Source organism: Merops nubicus, unplaced genomic scaffold (genome assembly GCF_000691845.1).
Source record: "Merops nubicus isolate BGI_N331 unplaced genomic scaffold, ASM69184v1 scaffold9957, whole genome shotgun sequence".
NCBI lineage: Eukaryota > Metazoa > Chordata > Aves > Coraciiformes > Meropidae > Merops > Merops nubicus.
The window spans coordinates 46,134-66,498 of NW_008618335.1; the positions used below are offsets into that span (position 1 = coordinate 46,134).

At 39.7% G+C, this 20,365-nt stretch overlaps 1 protein-coding gene across 1 annotated transcript in view; it reads left to right on the top strand.

Moving 5' to 3' along the window:
• Positions 1-20,365, top strand: part of ANK2 (ankyrin 2, neuronal) — a gene marked incomplete at its 5' end in the record, with an annotated part of 79,316 nt that overhangs the window by 44,319 nt on the left and 14,632 nt on the right. The window contains 7 exons of the mRNA XM_008943411.1: positions 2,066-2,294; positions 4,455-4,580; positions 6,511-6,633; positions 7,814-7,846; positions 10,108-10,129; positions 12,943-18,699; positions 20,062-20,136. Of these exons, the coding sequence (XP_008941659.1) occupies positions 2,066-2,294; positions 4,455-4,580; positions 6,511-6,633; positions 7,814-7,846; positions 10,108-10,129; positions 12,943-18,699; positions 20,062-20,136 (6,365 nt within the window). The remainder of the gene's footprint in view (positions 1-2,065; positions 2,295-4,454; positions 4,581-6,510; positions 6,634-7,813; positions 7,847-10,107; positions 10,130-12,942; positions 18,700-20,061; positions 20,137-20,365) is intronic.

Sequence of the window (20,365 nt, forward strand, 5' to 3'; positions counted from 1 at the left end):
TTTCAGTCCAAACATTCAGTGGCCAGGGCAGTTATTACTGTTAGGTTATGCTTGCTATTTAATTAAATAATTGATTCAGTGTTAATATGAGTTCAGCTTTTGCAGTCCAGTCACCAGTATAACTTGAACGTTAGGAAAAATAAGGTATTATTTTTCTACACTTTGTGTTCAGAAATTGCTTTCTTCCCAGGCAGTTGAATGTGCGTTTCTTTTCAGTTCAACTAAACGTTCTTCAACAGCAGTGACCACAAGAGGGAGATCCTAAAATGTGTTTTAGCTGTCATCTGCTGCCTGCGGTGTTCTCTTTAAAGGGATAAATTAAAGATTGATTTAAGAACCAGATACAGAGACTAGATGCAAAGTATGAGAGGTCAAAGTCCCTATAATTGTGAAGTCCCCAGCAGGGCTACACAGGAATTAAAGCCAGACCAAGGGTGACAGTTTACAGAACTACAGTCCACATTTCTTAATTCTGATGATATCAATATTGATTGCTATTACTACAGTTCTGTGATATAGCCAGGGTCCCACATACAGATTGTGATGTGTTCTACCTCTCCTTTTTAATCTAAATTAATGTTCATCAGGCTACTTTAACCCAAACCTGATTTTAAATGCTGTCAAAGTTAGAAAACGGGATTTTTCATCTATTTACAGTCAGAATTAATTGCCTTTGCTGAAGGACAAGCTACCTTGAATTTCTTCAGTAGTACCCTGGTCTAAAAGGACATCTGCCTTTGTTCGCTGCTGAGAATCAGCTGATTCCTGACTGTGTGCTCTTCACAGTAACTTGTTTATATCTCGTTCAGTCAGTAATGGTGGAGAACGGTTCACCCATTTGTAAGACTAATTCTGTCTACAGTGAACTTGAGCAAAAGATACATTTGTGTAAACTACATGTGAATTACGCTGAATACTTGGAGGCATAGCTGGTTTCCATTTCCTGAGCTGCAGCTTTTCAAAAAATGTAGTAACTGTTTGGGCTTTGTAGCCTCTGGTGTATGACAGCAAATCATTTGAGCATATGGTGATTTCTCAGAGGATGCAGCCTCTCCAGTTTGAGCCCAGCATAGCAGAATTCTCCCACACATGAAAAGGAAGTATCAGTCTGCAGAGCCTTTATGTACCACACAGGTTTTTCTCTTCCAAATGTCATCAGCCTGTTTTTTAACCAGTGTGTGTGTGTGTTAAATGTTCTGAAGATAGGCACAGCATGAAATTGGCTATTATTCAACTGCAGATGAGTAAGACCAAGTAAAACACACTTGAAAGATATGTTTTGTGGGTTATAATACCGTGTGATCTACAGTAAGTAATAAGCCTCCTGTAGATTGCGTCAGCCTTTGAGTTGTCTTTGACCGCTGCTGACTTCCGGCTCCATCCTACGGGTGTCAGGCTCCAGCACGCTTTCCACTCACACGGTGAATTTTATGTACAAGAGATGTCATCAGCTCCTGGTAAAATACTTGGTGTGTTTCTGCAGTCTGGGAGTAGGAGTAAAATTATTTCCAGTGAAAAGTGTTATCTTTGCAAAATAACAATTCAGTTGTCTTGCCAAGCAGATACCGAAATTCTGTAAATTACTATAAATGAAATATCTGTATTCCATAAACGCAAAAATATGAAAAGGTTCATATGGTTAAATCTATATTTAAGTCTGTATTTAAATCCAGAGAAGGTCTATGAGACTCTCTGCCACAGGACAACTGAACTTATTAAAGCCTTTAAAAGCCAGTCGTGTACCTGGAAGAAAATAAGCCTCCAGCAGAATGAGAAAGGCAAACAACGTCCTAGAGCTGCTGCAGCAGGAGAATCTGTGATGGCTTTGCATCTGGTATTTAAGTCCAAAATGCTTTCCCTGTTGAGTTTGCCTCATGCTCCCGAGTGTATTGAGCATTCTTAGGCTATTATCCCCAAACGGTAATTGTTTCTTTTTTACTTCATTCTGACTTGTCAGGTACAACTGGTGTGGTTATCAGGTAATGCTGCCAAGAAAAGAAAACATACCATTTTCTTGCTTAACTCTTTCTGTGTGGATTACACAATTCTTCATTTTCTTTTACAGATTTTGGTTGATCGACTGTCGACAGACACAAGAATCTGTTACTTTTGCTTCCCAAGTGTACAGAGAGATTATCTGTGTTCCCTACATGGCCAAATTTGTGGTGTTTGCCAAATCACATGATCCCATTGAAGCACGGTTAAGATGTTTTTGCATGACAGATGACAAGGTGGATAAAACTCTAGAACAACAAGAAAATTTTGCTGAAGTTGCCAGGAGCAGAGACGTAGAGGTACTGTAAAATAATCTTAGACAATATTTTTTCATTTTCTAATCCCTGCTTTTTACCTAGTATCTGGCACAAGTACTGACAAATAATAGTGCAAACAAACTCTGTGATGATGCAGTGCTGTGCGTCGTGATAAGATGGCAACTTTGCCTTTTGTCAGAAATAAGGGAAAAGCAGCTGCCAGATAGGAGCGATGAAGTCGTATTTGCACTGGACAGGTGCTGATCTCTTACTTCAGGGGAAGGTTTGCTATATTTGGGTCTTCCTGGGTCAACCTACCAAGGTGGAAAGTAATTAATTGTGTGCTTTTCCTGCAAGGAAATCCAATCAGCTAGTTCTCAGAAGTTAGAAAGGAGTTCCCAGTCTGACTTGGGTATTGCTGGTTTTTGCTTTCCCCATAGCACTACTGGTTTCAAATGGGCAGTCCTCAGCAACTGCAAGAACAGGTAGCAGGAACCTTAAGCTGGATTCAAGGACACAGTAAATATAGAAGTGGGCTGGTTGAGTCTGAGCTCTCTGTTATGGGACTAAGGCTTAGAAAACTTATAGGACAAAATTGAATTGAAACAATTTGATTTCCCAAGATACTTTTTTATGGTGGCCCTGTTAAACAGTTTTACTTGGAAACTGGACTGATTTTGTGCTAGGAAACCTGGGTAATAAAAAGAAGTTGGGGTTACCACTTAGTCCAGCAGCATCAGGTTCTCTGTCCTCCTTTTCTCTGTGTCAGGGTCAGCATTTCTTTAATTCAGGTTCAGAACTAGAGCAGCTACTGCCAGCTAAGTGCTGGCAGTATGAAATGTATTTGAGGTGGTTGGCTAGGCACGCGGGAGACATCACCCATGGCTTTTATTAAACAAAGAGCAATAGTTTGTAAGTATTTTGCGTAGCTTGGATAGGGTTCCACATACCCAAGAAGACTAAAGACTTGCAAGCTGAGAGGTAGCAGGTAGATGTTGCTCAGTTCACCTAGACCTCAGTTCTATGAACGCAGCTCTGGGTTCAACACCTCGTTGTCATTTCTGCCACAGCCCACCATGGTCACTCAGTTTTAACTGTCTCCTGGCTGTCTGCTACAGAGCTACCTTGAATGTTTTAGTTACTAACTTCCTTCTAGAGGAACGTCTGAGTAAAGATGAGTTTTGTGGGTGTTGTTCTTGGCTGAAATATGAGGTTTCTGAGCCTGATAACAAGTGGGAGTGTGAGAAAAGGGGAGATAGTCAAAGCCCAAAAAGACAGGCAAATGTCAACTTCCAGCAACTCTGTAAAGGAACATAGCTAACCAGAAAGGCAGTCAACAGTAGCCATGTTTTGTCAGCATCTTTGCAGGCCAAGGAATTAACAAAGCAGGTTTGATTAATATTCTGCTTAAAAAAAAAAAAAAAAAAAAAAAAAAAAAAATTACACAAAAAAAGAAAAAACCTTTTCTATGGGTGTAAAAAAAAAAAAAAAAAAAAAAAAAAAAAATCTACTGCATAACAGGCAAAAGCTTTCCTATGTGGAATAGAGGAAACTGCCTGCTAAATGCAGTTCTTTCTGGTTCTGTCAGCTTCCTCAGAAGGGATGAAAAATTCAGAGTGCTTTAACTACATGCAAGGGATATTCTTCTGCTTAGTATGGTCTTTTCTGTGAGAATCTAACCTTGAAAAAATTTATCCGTGCTGTTCTTGATCTAATTTAATCTAATTTAGAAAGTTTTTGCATTGATGAAAAGGTTCCATGCAACTTCATGATATTCCCAGACCAGCTTATTACCCTACCAGTCAAAACAAGGATTTTTTTATTTGATTGCTGAAGAAATTATCTCTTTGACTGTTATAATGAGGCCAGGTTAGCAAAGTATGCTAAAACTACAGCAAATAAAAAATCCAAATCAAAATATAGATTGATAATTTGCCCAGATTTATGACATTGAATACTAATTTTGTAATTTATAGTGTCACACTCATGTTACTGAATTAACCGTGTATTCCATTTGAAATTTAATAATCTGAAATGTTTCCCCAGGTTTTAGGTAACTGCATGTAACAGATCTGGTAAATCGTGGCAAGTCCTAGCAATTTAAGAAACAGATCAAAACTACTGCAGAGTAGTGCTTAACAAGAAATCCTAACCACCTCGTTGTGGTTAATTGCTGCTTTCCTGCTTTCTTATGTCCAACAGGTATTAGAAGGAAAACCCATCTATGTTGACTGCTTTGGCAATTTGGTGCCACTAACAAAGAGTGGGCAACATCATATATTCAGTTTTTTTGCCTTCAAAGAAAATAGGCTTCCTCTGTTTGTTAAGGTAATGTTACAATATCAGCTATGGGTTGTATTTTTGTTTTTCTTTGTCTACTTCTGAGCTTACAATAAACTTAGCAGACAGAAGAACAGTTGCAAATTATTTTATGGTAATAGAAGTAATGTTGACTTGGGTAGTCAAAACAACCAGAAATGGCTACCTAAAAGGTAGTAACGTTTTTCTCTAAATGTAATTCCTGTGCCTGTGTTCTGCTATACGTGTGTGTGTCTGCAGCATCCTTTCAGACACCAAAACAGTACTTCTAGGGATCCTGTTCTCTACTGAATAAACTGAAGAGCTGATCAAGTTTGATCTTACTTGTTTTTCTGTAGCATGGTTCAATATGTTGCAGGTAAAAAAACCCGCAGAAACTGAAAAAAGTGTCAGAAAACGTATAATTGGCAGAAATTGATCAGAATATGATCATTGCATTCTACACTTGTAGAGTACATATGGCTGTAAATACAGATATAACTGTTCTCAACCAATCACCCTCCGTGCAGCAGCAATGCAAAACTTCCTTGGGAGTGCAATAAGAAAATCATGGCTCCTTTTTTGGGTATTTCAAGTTACAGTTTTACCCTGTTTTTGAGAACAAAGGAAAAAGGAAGTAATTAATTTTGATAATTTCCCCACTGTAGCCTAGTTTCACCTCTGCCACTGAGTCACCATCACCTCCACTTCCGGAAAGAGAAGTTCAGACTACAAACCTGTTCCCACAAACTTTTTTTTTTTGTCCCCCCTCTCCTGGGACATCCTGACTAGAATAGAGGATACTATTGCCATGACATTTTAGAGAAATGCTTTACGAATGAAAACTTCCAAACAGTGGCAAAAAATCAACCCATTCCCTTGGCCTATTTAATTTGCTGTATGCTACTGGACAGCTCTTAAACTCTCTGCCTCCTTCCCAGCAATATTTTGTAGCCTTGTTTTAATGTAGAACTTTATCTATGCCATCACCTACCTTTGGCTTTACATATTTTTCTCCATGATGGATTTTCCAAAATATGTTGAAAACCATGTCTCTGCATCTGGTATTTTCAGTCTGATAAAGTTAGTACATATGTATCTGATAGTATAATTTTATCAGTTTAGAAAACTAAGAATGAGATAATGCCTTCAGTTGCGTTTCTTAGCATATGAATTCCTCCTGATGTTATGTACAAAAGCTAAAATACATTGCCAGTATCTTAGGTTCTAAGTGCTGACCCTTGTTCCTACTGGCAACTGTGAAAGAGATTTTTCTAAGATTCACTGCAAAATCTTCAAGTATGGCATGATGTAGTCACTTTTGTAGATAATGGTCACATCTATAAATATATTGCAACAAATTTTTTCTGAGACTAGGTTTTATCAAGACATTTAAGAAAACATTTTGCAAGAGAGAAAATTTTAAGTGTCATCTTCCACTGTTTTCAGCCACTCAGCAAAAAGAGTAGCCTAGTGAACAAACGTAATATTTAATACTGAAGTTTTGAGCCAGCAGTTACTGATGACATTAGCATAAATACATTTTCTTGCCATAGTGGAGAAAGTATCTTAGTTGCTTTTGTCACCTAATACAAAATGAGTCTGTGATGCCCATAAAGTCTGGGGACCATGTCAGTGAAAAATGGGTAAGTTACCAGAGAAGCCAAATCACACTGGAATGTCTCAGTTCTTTTAAGGCTGTGATTACAGTGTGGGGACTGCCTGCTGTACATGCTTGTGCATTAGACGTTTGTTTACGTGCTTTTGTCTTCTCTTGCTTTGACACACAAAGATATCCATATGTACATGTACAAACAAGCAGGAAAAAACAGAAAACATTATTTTTGCCTGTGTGGACCTCTTCTCCCACCTCTAGCCTCTGCAAAACATTTTTGAGCGGCACCAGTAGATCTCACAGCAAAATAACAGAGTAAATGTCTGTATGTCTGCTCTACCACAGGTGCGAGATACCACTCAAGAACCCTGTGGACGATTATCATTCATGAAGGAGCCCAAATCTACAAGAGGTCTCGTTCATCAAGCCATATGTAATTTAAACATCACTTTACCCATTTACACAAAGGTACTGTGAAATTACACTGATCTATAGTCGTCGGCATTATAATACAAACAAGAAATGAGTAGGAGGGCAAAATATTGTTGGAGATTCACAGTCAGGTTCTTTTAAGAAGAATAAATACCACCCAAAGGCTTACCATTTCTGGGGTTTGTTACTTTTAATGCCAGTGTTCAGAGATGTTATCGGGTATTTTCTAAGGACTTGGAAGAAAGATGAAAATCCAGCTTGCACTACATAGCTCCCATGGTTTCATTAGGTATTGCACAAGAATTGAGCTCTAGAATTTGGAAAGATTACAAAGAAAATATCTTCTTCAACTAGATTTTAGTATTACATTCATTTTTGACACTGACTTTCTTCCTACATCTGATCAGATCTTTCAGAATCAATGAGTATTTCACAAGGTGTAAATGGTCTTTCTTCAGAATATTGTTGTAACAATTATTACTGTGCCTTGGGGAAGAAAATCGTCCAGTATCGAGACCAGAAAAAGGAAAGGAAAACTAGTATGAGTTAGTTTGTAAATAACAAGACTGAGACCAGTTGAATTCTCATAAATTATAGAAATGCCCTTGGTTTCTGTTTGAGATCAGATATTAAGCATCACTCAATTCTCTAGAAAGAGGCAGTTTTATTGCTATTCTGGCATAACACAGATTTTTTTACTGTCCTTATCAGAGTGGGAGCTGCATGTCTTTTAGAAATGGATGAGGCTGTTTGTCCAGAATCTTGCCTGTTGGTGTTCATTTTTGCCTCAGCATTTTTAGCATCTAATATAACCTATAGCATTTTTTTATTGCTTAAAAATAATGCATCTCAATATACTTTAATTTTAAATGGGTAACCTTCTTACCTACTTTAAGTATTCATTCTAATTTATGGGTGAAAAGCATGTACATATTTTAAGTTTTGGTACAAATAAGGATCACCAGAAGTCTAACAGACAGAAGCAACTTTTCTGCTTTGTAATCTGCTTGATTCTGTAGCCTTTCGTGTTTTAAATGGACGGTTTTGTCTCGCTGCTTTTTGACATCAGAAATGGATTGCAGAAATGTACTGTGTTTTCTTCTCTGCTGTTAAATGTTGTCAGAAGGTTTTTCCTCTACTCTCTTGTTCTAAAAAATTGTGTTTTGCCTGCTCTGTTTTTCCCTTCTCTTTTTGTATGGCATTTTGGAACTGAAAGGAATCAGAATCAGATCAAGAACAAGAAGAGGAGGTAATGTTGCTATAACAGCATGTTCTTGCTTATGCATACTCTTAACATAAAACTAACAGACATAGCCTGGAATATTAAATCTGTAGTGAAACGATACTACAAAAACAAATTTGTGTACCCAAAAGGGGTGTGATTCACACATCTTGTCCATTGGTACCACCCAAAGAGAGGTTCTCACAGAGTTCTGAGTTGGATTGCTGAAGTCCAGCACAGAACCAGTGTTAACCCAGAGGTTACAAGTAAGTTTACCCAAAGTAAAAGGTGTAGATTTTCCATCTTCAGCATAAACTGAGTTGCGTTCCGAGCCCTGTTCTGGCAGTTAGAGATCTTTTGTCCGGCCTGACCCCTACACAACTTAGTAACGTTAGAAAAGCATCCTCATATTTTGATGCTGTTCAGCTGTTGGAAACCAGTAAAAGTGGCAGCACTGTGAGTACAGCCTGCTCTCCAAAGACCATGGTCATCATTTCTGCAAACTGCAAAGTGGAGTTCAGCAGTTTTGTTGCATGCATTGCAGTTTCCTGTTACCATTACAGAAATGTTTACCACTCCTGTTTCAGTGCTGAAACATAGGCACTGTCATGTGAAAACATAGCCAATGTTTTTAAGCTAATTCTCACCATATTCATTCAGAAGGTAACATTTCTTACCAGGTGATTATTAAGTACTGTACCAAATGCACAAAACTAACTCTTTTAGCCTCTATAATGCTGTTTATGCATTCCCAGTGAAGTCCCCAAAAGTTGTTTTTAACAAATCTATGCTTGGTAAAAGCAGTGTAAAGGATATTGGAAAATCATATTTCTAAACATTGATGACTTCTTATACGTTTATATAAGAAACTAAAGCACAAAAAAAGACGAGCTCATTGATGGCTAAAAACACCTTCCATTTTAAATTCTTTTTTGTCTACTTTATTCAGTTTTATGTTAATAATATCAATTAGTATACTGACATAATTCCACGCTGATTTGGAGGAACTTAAAGTAAAGGGACTTGAAGTATCCTACGGATTGTAGGTTACTACGTAGTGGGACCTGTGCGGCAGAGGAATTCAGACTGTCATAGACCTGTAACACACACTGCTAAGTGTGAAGTTTAATTATATCAGCCTAAATGACTGCAAGGTATGTGTGAGCACAGAGGTCTTGCCAGTGATTTCCTTGTATTTGCTTCCAGGTTATGAAAAAGCAAGAATTAGTTAACATCTTAACTGAGGCACTGTATTGCATTTATCTCTATAAATAGTATGTTTAAACAAGTAAAACCATTTCAGTGCTCACTAAAAAACTACTGTGAGGGCTTTAATGTACACAGCATATTGAATCAGCACTCCTGTATAGCTAGTTTTCATTCCTCACAGTCATCCTACCACCTCAAGTTTTTGTAGGAAATTAAACACCTAGTTCTACTTCTAAATCTGCATACTTTTGCATATCCACATGTACACAACAAAAATTTTATTTTGCTTGTGTAGGCAAATGATTGTGCTAGCAGAGGTGAAAAAAACATCAAAGCCACAAGGCAACTTAGAAAATGTGCTTCTTGAATTTTTGTAGTCTAAAACCGCTTGTGGTTTTTTTTTGGCAAAGGCTATGTTTTCTTTTGAGCAGCAGTAAAATTGTATGGCTTTTTCAGTCTGTACCCCAATACACTGACAAACCACAAAGATTGCCTCTGAGGGCCACCACTGCTTTCATGTAGCGGTGTCAAGAGTCAGAAGTGGCATCCCTTCCTAGTTCTTGCCTTAGGCAGTGGCAAGTCTGCAGCCATTCCTGCACCTGCTTTCATCATCACCCAGTTCAGAGGCGAAAATGCAAACTGTGAGCTCAGAATGAACACGTGCAATGAAACCGCACACCACGCGTGCATGTTGCCTTCCAGCTGGGACGCAGACACCCATACTGGGCTTTTTTGCTTTAGTCAGGAAGAAATACATGAAGAACAATGCAACAACATATGCCGTAATACAAAAGTCTGGGTCCTCTGTACTAGTCGCTTTTCAAGAAAACACATTGCAGCATTTTTCATCTAATATCGACCATAACTATTGCAAAGTAACCATTTTTTTTTGGTCATTAGAAGCACTAAAGCCATGCTTTCACCATTGTTTTAAATACATTCTTGGTTCCATTTAAGTCAATGAATCTGTGTGTCTCCATACATCTAGTGGATTTGACTCAACCTGTACTACTTCATTAGTGACTTTATATATGTAGAATATATTTGAACTTTAAATGTCCCCCTTTTTTTTCTTCTAGGTTGATATTGCTTCAGAAAAAAGTAAGATTTTTTTTGTTTGAAAATGTTATAATGCAGTTTGTATGAAAGACAGTTAAGAATCAAGATAAGCATGAGAGCTAAGCTGTAACTGCTGTTGCTAATAACATCAATACTTTAAAAACTGTAACAGAAAGCAATTTAATACCAAAGCAGCTATCCAATTAAATACATTTTAATGTATAAATTAACAAGTGCTAGTTTAAAAACGGTTCATCTAAGCATTTACTTTCCTTTGACATCCCTAGTGATCCCGCTATTGTTATTTTGCTTGTATGAATGCTCGTCCCTCCATTTTTTTGTTTTATCCATTTGTTGACACCCAATGTTGCCTCATTTGAGATAAATAACAGTATCACTTTTCATGAAAACTTAATTAATATTCCAATATATTTCATTAAACTCATGAAGGACAACCATGCAAAAAAGTGATACTGTCCAAAGTCATCAGGCTGTTTAACCCTCCGCCCTTCCCACCCTTTACTGTGGTGAAATATGAGTGGAAATATGACCATTAGGCTGGGTGCAGCATATATCCCCTTGGTATGTACAGAATCAGGTCATCATGGTTAGAAACTGAGGGTGAGTGGTTCCCAGTGCCAAAGATCTCCTTTAATGAAGATGCAAATCAAGCAGATGAATATACTGTCTGAAAAGTATCTCTAATAAGAACTGTTTTCAGATGCAGAGATTTCTTGAATTTGTTTAGGCAAAGAGTGATTTTTCTCTTGTTTCCAGTGTAAAGTGCAGTGTCTCACCTTTTTTCTGCATTGCATTATGAGGGTTATTTATCTTTCATGTACTGAGTACAAGTTTTAATTGGAAAGACAACAGCACCATCATCCTGCAGATCAAAGGGATGATGGTTCCTACAACCTCCTTTGTCTAAAGCAGAAATGCTTCAACTAGAGAATAAAAGACTGACCAGGGTGACAAAAGAGTGAATGTTGTGGCGGCAAGTAGTACTCACCATCATTAACAACATTACTGTGATCAGCTTTCTGCTCTAATTCATTATTATTTACACCAGGAGAACCAATTTTATCACAGTGGAAAAGACACACCATACATAGTATAGGCAGCAGAATGAAAATTTAGTTGCCTCTTGACTCACCTTGGCCATGGGAGGTGCATTCAACAGAGCAGTAAAACGTACAGGTGAAAGAGGGCTGGAATGCTCTCCTTGTCGCGTAATTCTTTACTCCATGCAGGAAGTAAAGGGGGCAGGATGCAGTTTTGGTGAGGTTGCTCAGTTGTGGCTCTCAGATATCTAAATTCAACCTGGCACAGAGCAATTTGGTGACTCTTGCAGTAGCTGAATACAAACACCAGCCAGAGCATTTCAGTATGCACTGGGCAGGTCACGCTAAAAACTGGCACCAAAATCACCCCCAGACATCTGGTTATAATTAATGCACAGCACAAACATTTAGCACACATTCCACACAAGAGGATAGTGTAGCAAAATGGCTATTTTTTTTTACAAAGAATACAAATAATTCTGTATTGCTTAGGTTCTCCTTAATTGCCACACTACGTTGACTTTCAGCCTGGGGTGCAGAAACGTGTCAAGTTTTATGTGCTGCCCTACCTTTAAAAGAAAAATGTACAACTACAATTTCTGTTCATAACTTGCTGCAGTCCTCCAATGTTTCCCTCTGTTCAATACACATTTTTTAGTGGTCCTTCTGGAAATTAAATATGCCCAGTGGGCAGTTACGGCATAATGGGAATTCCCTGCAGCCAGTTTACTATATATTGATTGCTCAGATTAGACAAATATTTCACCACAGTACGTTTTACACTATTTTCATGTATCTTTAATTTATATGATTAATTTTTAGAGCTGTTGTTTTTTAACTGAAGCTACATACCCAGCAGCATCTGCAACACCTTTGCTTTGCATGGAAATAACTTGCCTTACATGAATTGTATGTATGTGTCTAGTGTGACTGTCTCTGATTTTTGGTTGCCATACATTACATTTTTTAAAACTTTGAAATCACTTCTAAGTTGATTCACAGTTTTTTCTTATTATCTCTCAGTTTCTTCTCTGTCTTCTCTTTCCTCAATTCATTAGTTGTCAATGAGGATGTTCCAAGGAAAGGACCATGCCTCTTAAAACAAAAGACTGTTTGTTTCATTGTTTAGGTGTGAAATCCCCTTAGATGAAATGCCGGTTTGCAGCTGATTCAGATCTCTACATATTTGATAATATCTTAGATTACTGCAGAATTACTTGTAACTTTTTATTTTGGTCATTAAGAAAAATTTAAAAAAATGTTAACCGAATGTTATTCTGACAGTTTGCTAACACTGGCTTTCTCTTAGAGGAAATCGACTCTCAATCAGTTCTAATGCTTTCCGCCTTTTTTCTTGTTTATTTTTATTTGAACATTGATCTGTAACATCTGAACAATCTTGAGATACCTATTTTTGTGTAACTTCACTGTGTTTCTTCCGTTTTTAATTTTAAATTTTGTTGTTGGTTTTTTTGTTTGTTTTTTTTAGTGGTGTCCTGATTTGGTTTGTTACCGCTTCAATAATGTATGTGTGGTTGTGCTATATTGATAAAGTTAAGCAAGTTATTTCCTACCATTTTCCTTTTCAGTTGGTTTGGTTTGGTTTCCCCCCCCACCCCGTTAGCTTTGCTTTGCTCTTGTACCCTCAGATCTTGTGGATCCACCATTCCTGGCCCATTTTGTTGACCTTCCTACCACTGCAACCAAAGACTGTCATTTTCAGTCCTGATTACATTTTCCAATCTCTATTTTTGATTTCCATTTTACTTTCAATGTTTTTCATTCGCATCAAAGATGACGAGACAGAATCTACAGAAACATCTATCCTGAAAAGCCATCTTGTTAACGAAGTCCCTGTACTAGCCAGTCCAGACCTGTTGTCTGAAGTTTCTGAGATGAAACAAGACTTGATCAAAATGACTGCCATCTTGACAACTGACCCCTCTGATAAATCAGGCTCCATTAAAGTGAAAGATCTCGGAAAACCTACCGAAGAGGAGCCAGGAGAGCCTTTTGAAATAGTTGAAAGAGTGAAAGAAGACTTAGAAAAAGTAAGTAAAATTCTGAGAGGTGGATCCTACACCAGAGAAGAACATGTTTTGCAGAAGTCCCTTTCCAAGCAAGAACTGGTAGAAGAAGAATGGGTCATTGTCAGCGATGAAGCAATTGAAGAGGCCAGAAGAAATGCTCCTTTAGAAGTCACCGAACCTCCCTGTGTAGAAGTCAGGGTAGACAAAGGGACAACAAAACCAGAGAAGCCGGACATGACAGGAATGGTAGATTACCTTGCAGAGGATTTAAAATCATACGTTTCTCTTCATGAGGTACAGCCACAAGCCTTACAAGAAGACTTGATAGAAGAGAGATTTGAAGCTGTAGTCATAAGCAGGGATTCTGAAAAAGAAGGGCAGCAATCTCCAACAACTGAAAGACCAAGTCCACAGGAGCAACACAAGCCTGCCTTAGAAATTAAAAAGCCAGTTCGGACAAAAGTGAGAGACAAGCAAAAGCAAAAGCAAAAGGAAGGCAAAACGCACAGCGGTGGAGAACAACCAGGACTAAAGAAGCTCACTTCAGATGTGTCACTAGGTGAGGAACCTGGCTTAGCACCAACAGCTGCTCCTGAGGCTAAGGCTGTATCTCCTGTTATAGAGGAAACTCCTATTGGCTCAATAAAAGATAAAGTTAAAGCTCTTCAGAAACGAGTAGAAGATGAACAAAAAATCCGGTCAAAACTACCTGTCAGAATTCAAACAAGAGAAGGCGCTGCTGAAAAGGCCTCTAAAAGACCAGTGCAAGTAAAAAAACCGGTAGCACACAAAGCACAACCACCTGTTTCACCTTCTTCTAAGACAGAAAGACTGGAAGAGACCATGTCAGTTCGTGAACTGATGAAAGCCTTCCAGTCAGGCCAAGACCCATCCAAGAATATATCTGGACTGTTTGAGCACAAATCTGTCAAGCAGAAGCAACAGCCCCCTGAGAAGGAAACAACCCGGAGAAAAACAAACTCTTCACAAAGTGAAACGAGGCGAGTATCAAGCCACAAGACAGATAAACAGAAGGACAAACAAAGCACGGTATCAAAAGCAGAGAAAGAGCCACAATCAAAAAAAGGAAAAATGCAAATTTCGACTGTTGAAATTACCAAGAAAGCTGCAGGTAAAGACCAGGTAAAAGAGCCGAGCAGCAAAAAACCAGTGGAACCGCTCCCCCCGGTATTTGATGATGAAAGTGCCAAAGATATGGCAGCTGTGAAGCGCAGGACTTCTGATGACCAAGGAGACACTGACTTCCAGATCAGCCCCGACAGAAAAACCTCAACAGACTTTTCTGATGTCATTAAAGAAGAGCTGGAGGATAATGACAAATATCAACAGTTCCGACACCTTTCAGTGACAGAGGAGGGAGAGCTTAACTTGGAGCAAGTACTGACCAGTCCTTTTAGTGTTGCTTTTCCAACAGAGCAGGTGAAAGATGGATTCCTTCCTGCTCTTTCTCTACAAAGTGCTGCTTTTGATGGGAGCTCAGAGAGCCTTAAACATGAAGGTGTGGCTGATTCTCCAGGTAGCTTACTTGACGGAACCCCTCAGATCAGCTCTGAGGAAAGTTATAAGCATGAGGGTCTGGCAGAGACTCCAGAAACAAGCCCTGAAAGCCTCTCGTTCTCACCCAAGAAAACCGATGAGCAAATTGAAGAAGCTAAAGGAGCAGCTAGAGAACACACAACAGCAGAAACATGTCCTCTGAAGGAACTCTCTCCAAAGGAGGATGAAAAAGGTATTACTGAAAGACAGCTAGATGCTGTTACTGAGACTAATAAGTCTCATTCTGACCATGTATCAGAAGAGCTTGTACCTACAGCCTCTGAAGAAGAGGCTGATAAACTTAAAGAAAGTAGCTCAGCTTCCATTATGAAAGATACTAGCAGGGATAAAGAATCCAGAACCACTGCACATTTAACTAAGTCTTCTGAAACACATGACACTGCTTTAGAGAAAGAAAAAGATATAACCTGTGAACGCCGTGGTGCAGATAGAAGTCCCCAGAAATTGGAACTTTCACTTGCTAGCCATGATAGTGAAAGCTGTAGCCCAGTTGCAGATGACTCTTTGGCTGTAAGTCAGAAAGACTCACTGGAAGCAAGCCCAGTGCTAGAAGATAACTCATCACACAAAACGCCTGATTCTTTGGAGCCCAGTCCTATGAAAGAGTCTCCCTGCCGGGATTCCCTTGAAAGCAGCCCTGTAGAACAAACAGTGAAGGCTGGTATTTTGGGGCAGGGTCCTCCTCAGCCTGTTCTTGGCAAAGGAGAGACCTGCCCAGAGCTGGCATCAGTGCGTTCCAGGATTCTCCGTGACCCTGAGGGAAGTGCTGATGATGACAGTCTAGAGCAAACATCCCTCATGGAGAGTTCAGGGAAAAGTCCTCTTTCACCTGAAACTCCTAGTTCTGAAGAAATTAGCTATGAAATCACACCGAAAACAGCAGAGTCACAAGCACTGTCAAATGTACCAAAATCGGCCATGATCCCTGAGGTCAGTGAAGAACCAGAGGATGACTCAGAATGTGAACCAAAGAAGAGATTCACCCCTGAAGAGGAGATGTTTAAAATGGTGACCAAAATCAAGATGTTTGATGAATTAGAACAAGAAGCAAAACAGAAGAGGGACTACAAAAAGGATTGTAAGCAAGATGAATCTTCTACAGTTGCTGATTCAGGAGCTGCATGTGAAGCTGAAGAAGCGGTGTCAATGGCTGTAGAACGAAAAGGTGTACCAACAGTGGTGATGTCTGCAGCTGAATCTAGAAAAAGTTCTTCCTCTTCAGAAAGCGAGCCAGAACTGACTCAGCTGAAAAAAGAAGCTGACTCAGGCCTCTTGATGGAGCCTGTGATCCACGTGCAGCCACCCTCACCGTTACCGTCCAGTATCAACTCCAGTTCTAGCCCCAATGAGGCAGGTTTTCAACCCATTGATTCAAAGCAGTGCTCTGTCAGGATAGGTGCAGTTAAAGCAGACCAGGATAAGCCAACAGAACATGACAACGAGGAACCACTTATTCTTGGGGGCACCTGTAAGGCTTCCACCCGAGAATCAGGCACTTGTCATTCTGATGGTTGTGTATCAGCAGAAACTGATGAGTCCAAATGTGGCAGCACAGGTTGCAGTGAGGCAGTTAGTCCCAGCAGTCCAGTGATGCAGTCTGGGGCTATTCTGTATCATTCCATTGGTGACAGTTCTCAAAAAGAAGTTTATGTTGAGTCTTCACTAACACTACAGCAACATGATGCTACTGAAAAAGATGCCAAACCCACTGCATTGTTAGCACACACAGATCTCGTTTCTGCAGGAGCTGCATCTGAGAAAGCAGATGATAGTTCTTGTGGACACAGTACAACAGAGTGCTCTGTACCACAAGGTGGCAAACTGCCTGAAGAGGGTACTGCTGACCATTCTGCACTGGGGCAAGCACAGGCAGACCTCGAAACATCTCAAGGAGATATTCATGCTGAGGAACCCCTACCAGAGTATTCATCCCTTACCACTGAAACAGGGGAACTTGAAAATTGCGTAGCAGATGCTGCTGAAAGTAGTGTTCCTTATATAGTAAGCCCTTATGAAAACGTGTCTTGTGCGCATTTCTTTAGTGACTCTGAAAGTAAGGAAGGATCTGTTAGAAGTCTGCCTCCTTCTCTGGAAGGAGGAGAAGATCAGAGTGGTGAAGCTTTACTTAGCAGAGACGCAGGTAGTGAGTGTTACTTGTCAGAGGAAGTATATATGGAAATAGAGCCAAAACCAGATGCACTTCAGAAAATATCACAAGGGTCTTCAGCCTCAGCTTCCACAAAATTAGATGAATCTGCCCTTGAAGATATAGGAGATGAAACAGACAAATGGGTCAGTCCAGTTGTCATCACTAAAACCGATGTGGATTCTGACATGTGGAGTGAAATACGTGAAGATGATGAAGCTTTTGAAGCTCGGGTGAAGGAAGAGGAACAAAAGATATTTGGGTTGATGGTAGATAGGCGATCACAAGGCACAACACCCGATACAACACCGGCCAGAACACCCACCGAAGAAGGGACACCACTTAGTGAACAAAACCCTTTTCTTTTTCAGGAAGGGAAGCTGTTTGAAATGACTAGAAGTGGAGCCATTGACATGACCAAAAGGAGCTATCCAGATGAAAGCTTTCAATTCTTCCAAGTGGGGGAGCAGCCTCAGGAAGAAGTTTCTCTATCTGAAGAAGTAAAAGGAGCAGCAGAGGTGGAATCTTCTCAGCTGAAGAGCTCACCAGATCCATTTTCACCTTCAGAGTCAGAGGACTTGGATACGCAAGAAAGAGATACATTAAAATATTCACCCCCCACACCTGAGTCTAGTGATAAATCAGAAGAAATGATTGAAGGTGTCAGCACAGGCACCACAAAAGCAGATCTTAAATCCAGAATTCCAATTAAAATGGGTATTTCAGCTTCTTCAAAATCACCAAAGAAAGAAACTGCTGCCTCTGAAGCTGAGCCCCTCTCCGGAACAGAGACCGACACGGCTGATAGCAGTCAGGTGCCTTGCCCTATCTCTCCTGAGCAGTCCGAAGCAGAAGACAAATTGGATTTTTCCAAAGTCACTAGATTAGTTGGTTCTGAACAGGGCGATGAGTCCCCAGACTCTTCACCGGAGGAACAGAGATCTGTGATTGAAATCCCTACAGCTCCAATGGAGAGTGTGCCTTCTTGTGAAAGCAAATCCAAAATTCCTGTGCGAACGGCTGCTGCTGCTGCATCGCAGTCCTCACTACAGTCGGAACACGAGAGCCTTCCCACCGACTACTTCCTAGATGGTTTGCAGTGTGAAGGAAAAGATGACCAAGCAAAACCAAAGTCTAAAATTCCTGTCAAAGCAGCTTTCCAAAAAGCTGAACAGCAGTGCACACACACTGACCCGTCTGTCCGCAAGCTAGAGTCTCCCAAAGCTCTTGACACGTCAAGCAAACTACCTACGAAACAAGACAGCCGAAGTAAATCTGAATCTGATGCAAGTAGTCCCACAGACCCAAAGACTAAGCGTTCCATAAAAGCTAGGAGTTATGCCGAGGCAGAAGCAGAGACCAGGGAGAGAGAGAGAGACATGAAGCTTGAGCTAGACTCAGATGAGGCAACAACAGCAAGACCCAAGGTATTTTCATCACGGTTGCCAGTTAAAAGCAGAAGCACTTCAGCCTCCCGTGGTGCTTTTAGTCCCACAAAAGAAAGTAAGGAATGTTTTTTTGACCTTTACAAAAACTCCATAGAATTCTTTGAAGAAATTAGTGATGAAGCTTCTAAATTAGTGGAAAGACTCACACAGTCAGAGAGAGAACAAGAATTAGTTTCAGATGATGAAAGCAGTAGCGCCCTAGAAGTTTCAGTTATTGAAAATGTGCCATCCAGTGAGATTCAGCAGTCAGTTCCTGAAGACATCTTTGACACCAGACCCATTTGGGATGAGTCTGTAGAGACTCAGATTGAACGTATCCCTGACGAAAATGTCCATGACCATGCTGAAGGTATTTGCCAACGACTGGGATTCCCTGTGCGACGCATGTCATGAATTAAGCTTTTTGGTTCTCTGTTTTCTTTGGGGTGTGTGTGTGTACGTATGTTTGTATACATGTGTAACATGTGTGGCATTTTCTTTTAAGCTTTTGGTGATTAGTTGTGTATTTTTTTTTCCTCGTGAGCTGTGTTTAGTTTTTTTTTTGTGTTGTGTCTGTGTTTTTCTTGTCTGTGAAACAATCTCAAGATTGCAAACCATGAATACTTACGGGAAGTGTTACCTTAATAAACAAACACACTTCTAAAAATACCTATTGTTTTCCCATTAAGCTGATTGCTCAGGTCATGCGCACTTTGGCTTTTGGCTTTCCCTGGCCCCATTCTTAACTATTAATTTTTAGTAATGAAGAAATATTTTGGCATCGACTGAAACAGAGACAGGCAAATTGATTTTCTTTGGAGTTGTGACACAAATTAATCTGCACTGCAGAAGTTTTCAACGGTTAAGTTTTTCATGTTCCTTTTTTTGATTATCTGTGTTTCAAGAAAATTTTGTGTCACCAGTAACTTCAACACAGGTTTTCCGGTGGTTGGTTTTCCTCTCACCTACCTGTGTGCTACTGTAGAGTAACCATGACAGAAGAAATCCAGTATATTGTTAACCCTACGCAATTTTCTCAGTCTGAGGTATTGCAATTCCTGCGTGCCTTCAGGGAAAATCAAAACTCAAATTCTGCCATTCTCAAATTAGCTTTGGGGATGGGAGGAACAGTTAGTCTCACCATTATCAAAATAAATGAAGACTGGCAAATGAACATCTGATTTTTTCCTTGCCTTCATTGTAATTATTTTGCATCATTTCCTAACTGAAAGGGTCAAAGACACTTAAATTAACAATATCTCAAATAGAAAGCATGTCAATTGTCACATGGACCATAAAACCAAAAATTTCTCTACATCAGAAAGAACCTAATTAGAAGCACAAGTCCAGATGAATTTTTCAAGCTTGGCATTTACTAAGGAGGCATGGAAAATTATGGCACTTGACTTAGACAAAGTCTTCAATTTAACGTTAGAACAAAGTTTTAGAATAAAATGCTTGGCCGAAATAGGCACATTAGGGACTTTGGTCCTTTAGATTTTCACACAAAAGCCTGATTTTCAAGTGGAAAATGTACATAGTCCTGTGCTTTTTGAAAAATCAAGCTTTTTTTTAACCTGGGGAATTACAGTCCTCACTTTAGTTACCCAGTTGTAACGGCCTGTCTGGGTTTAGATTACAGCAATCAGAAAAAAAGCCCACTTTCCCGTGTTACCTATGAAAAGGGTTTTTAACCTGTAAAAGACAGCTTGTGGCTCTCTTTGACCTTTAGATCCACAGGACGATCGCGAAAGGACAGAAGAAAGACTGGCCCATATTGCTGATCACCTTGGATTCAGCTGGACAGGTAAAATGCACATCATCTACTCCACTGAGAAAGGAGGGGAACAGTCGTCTCTTTTTTCATGTTTCTTTCAGATAATTTCCTGATTATTTAAAGATCCTTTATAGAAATATTTCAGCCATTCACTGTCTTCTCATTACTAAGATTACTATAGCCTGTTAGGTAAGAACTCATATGCCCTTTCTGTGGCATCTCCAGAGAGAAGACTCCAAGGACAAAGGGGTGGCGTATG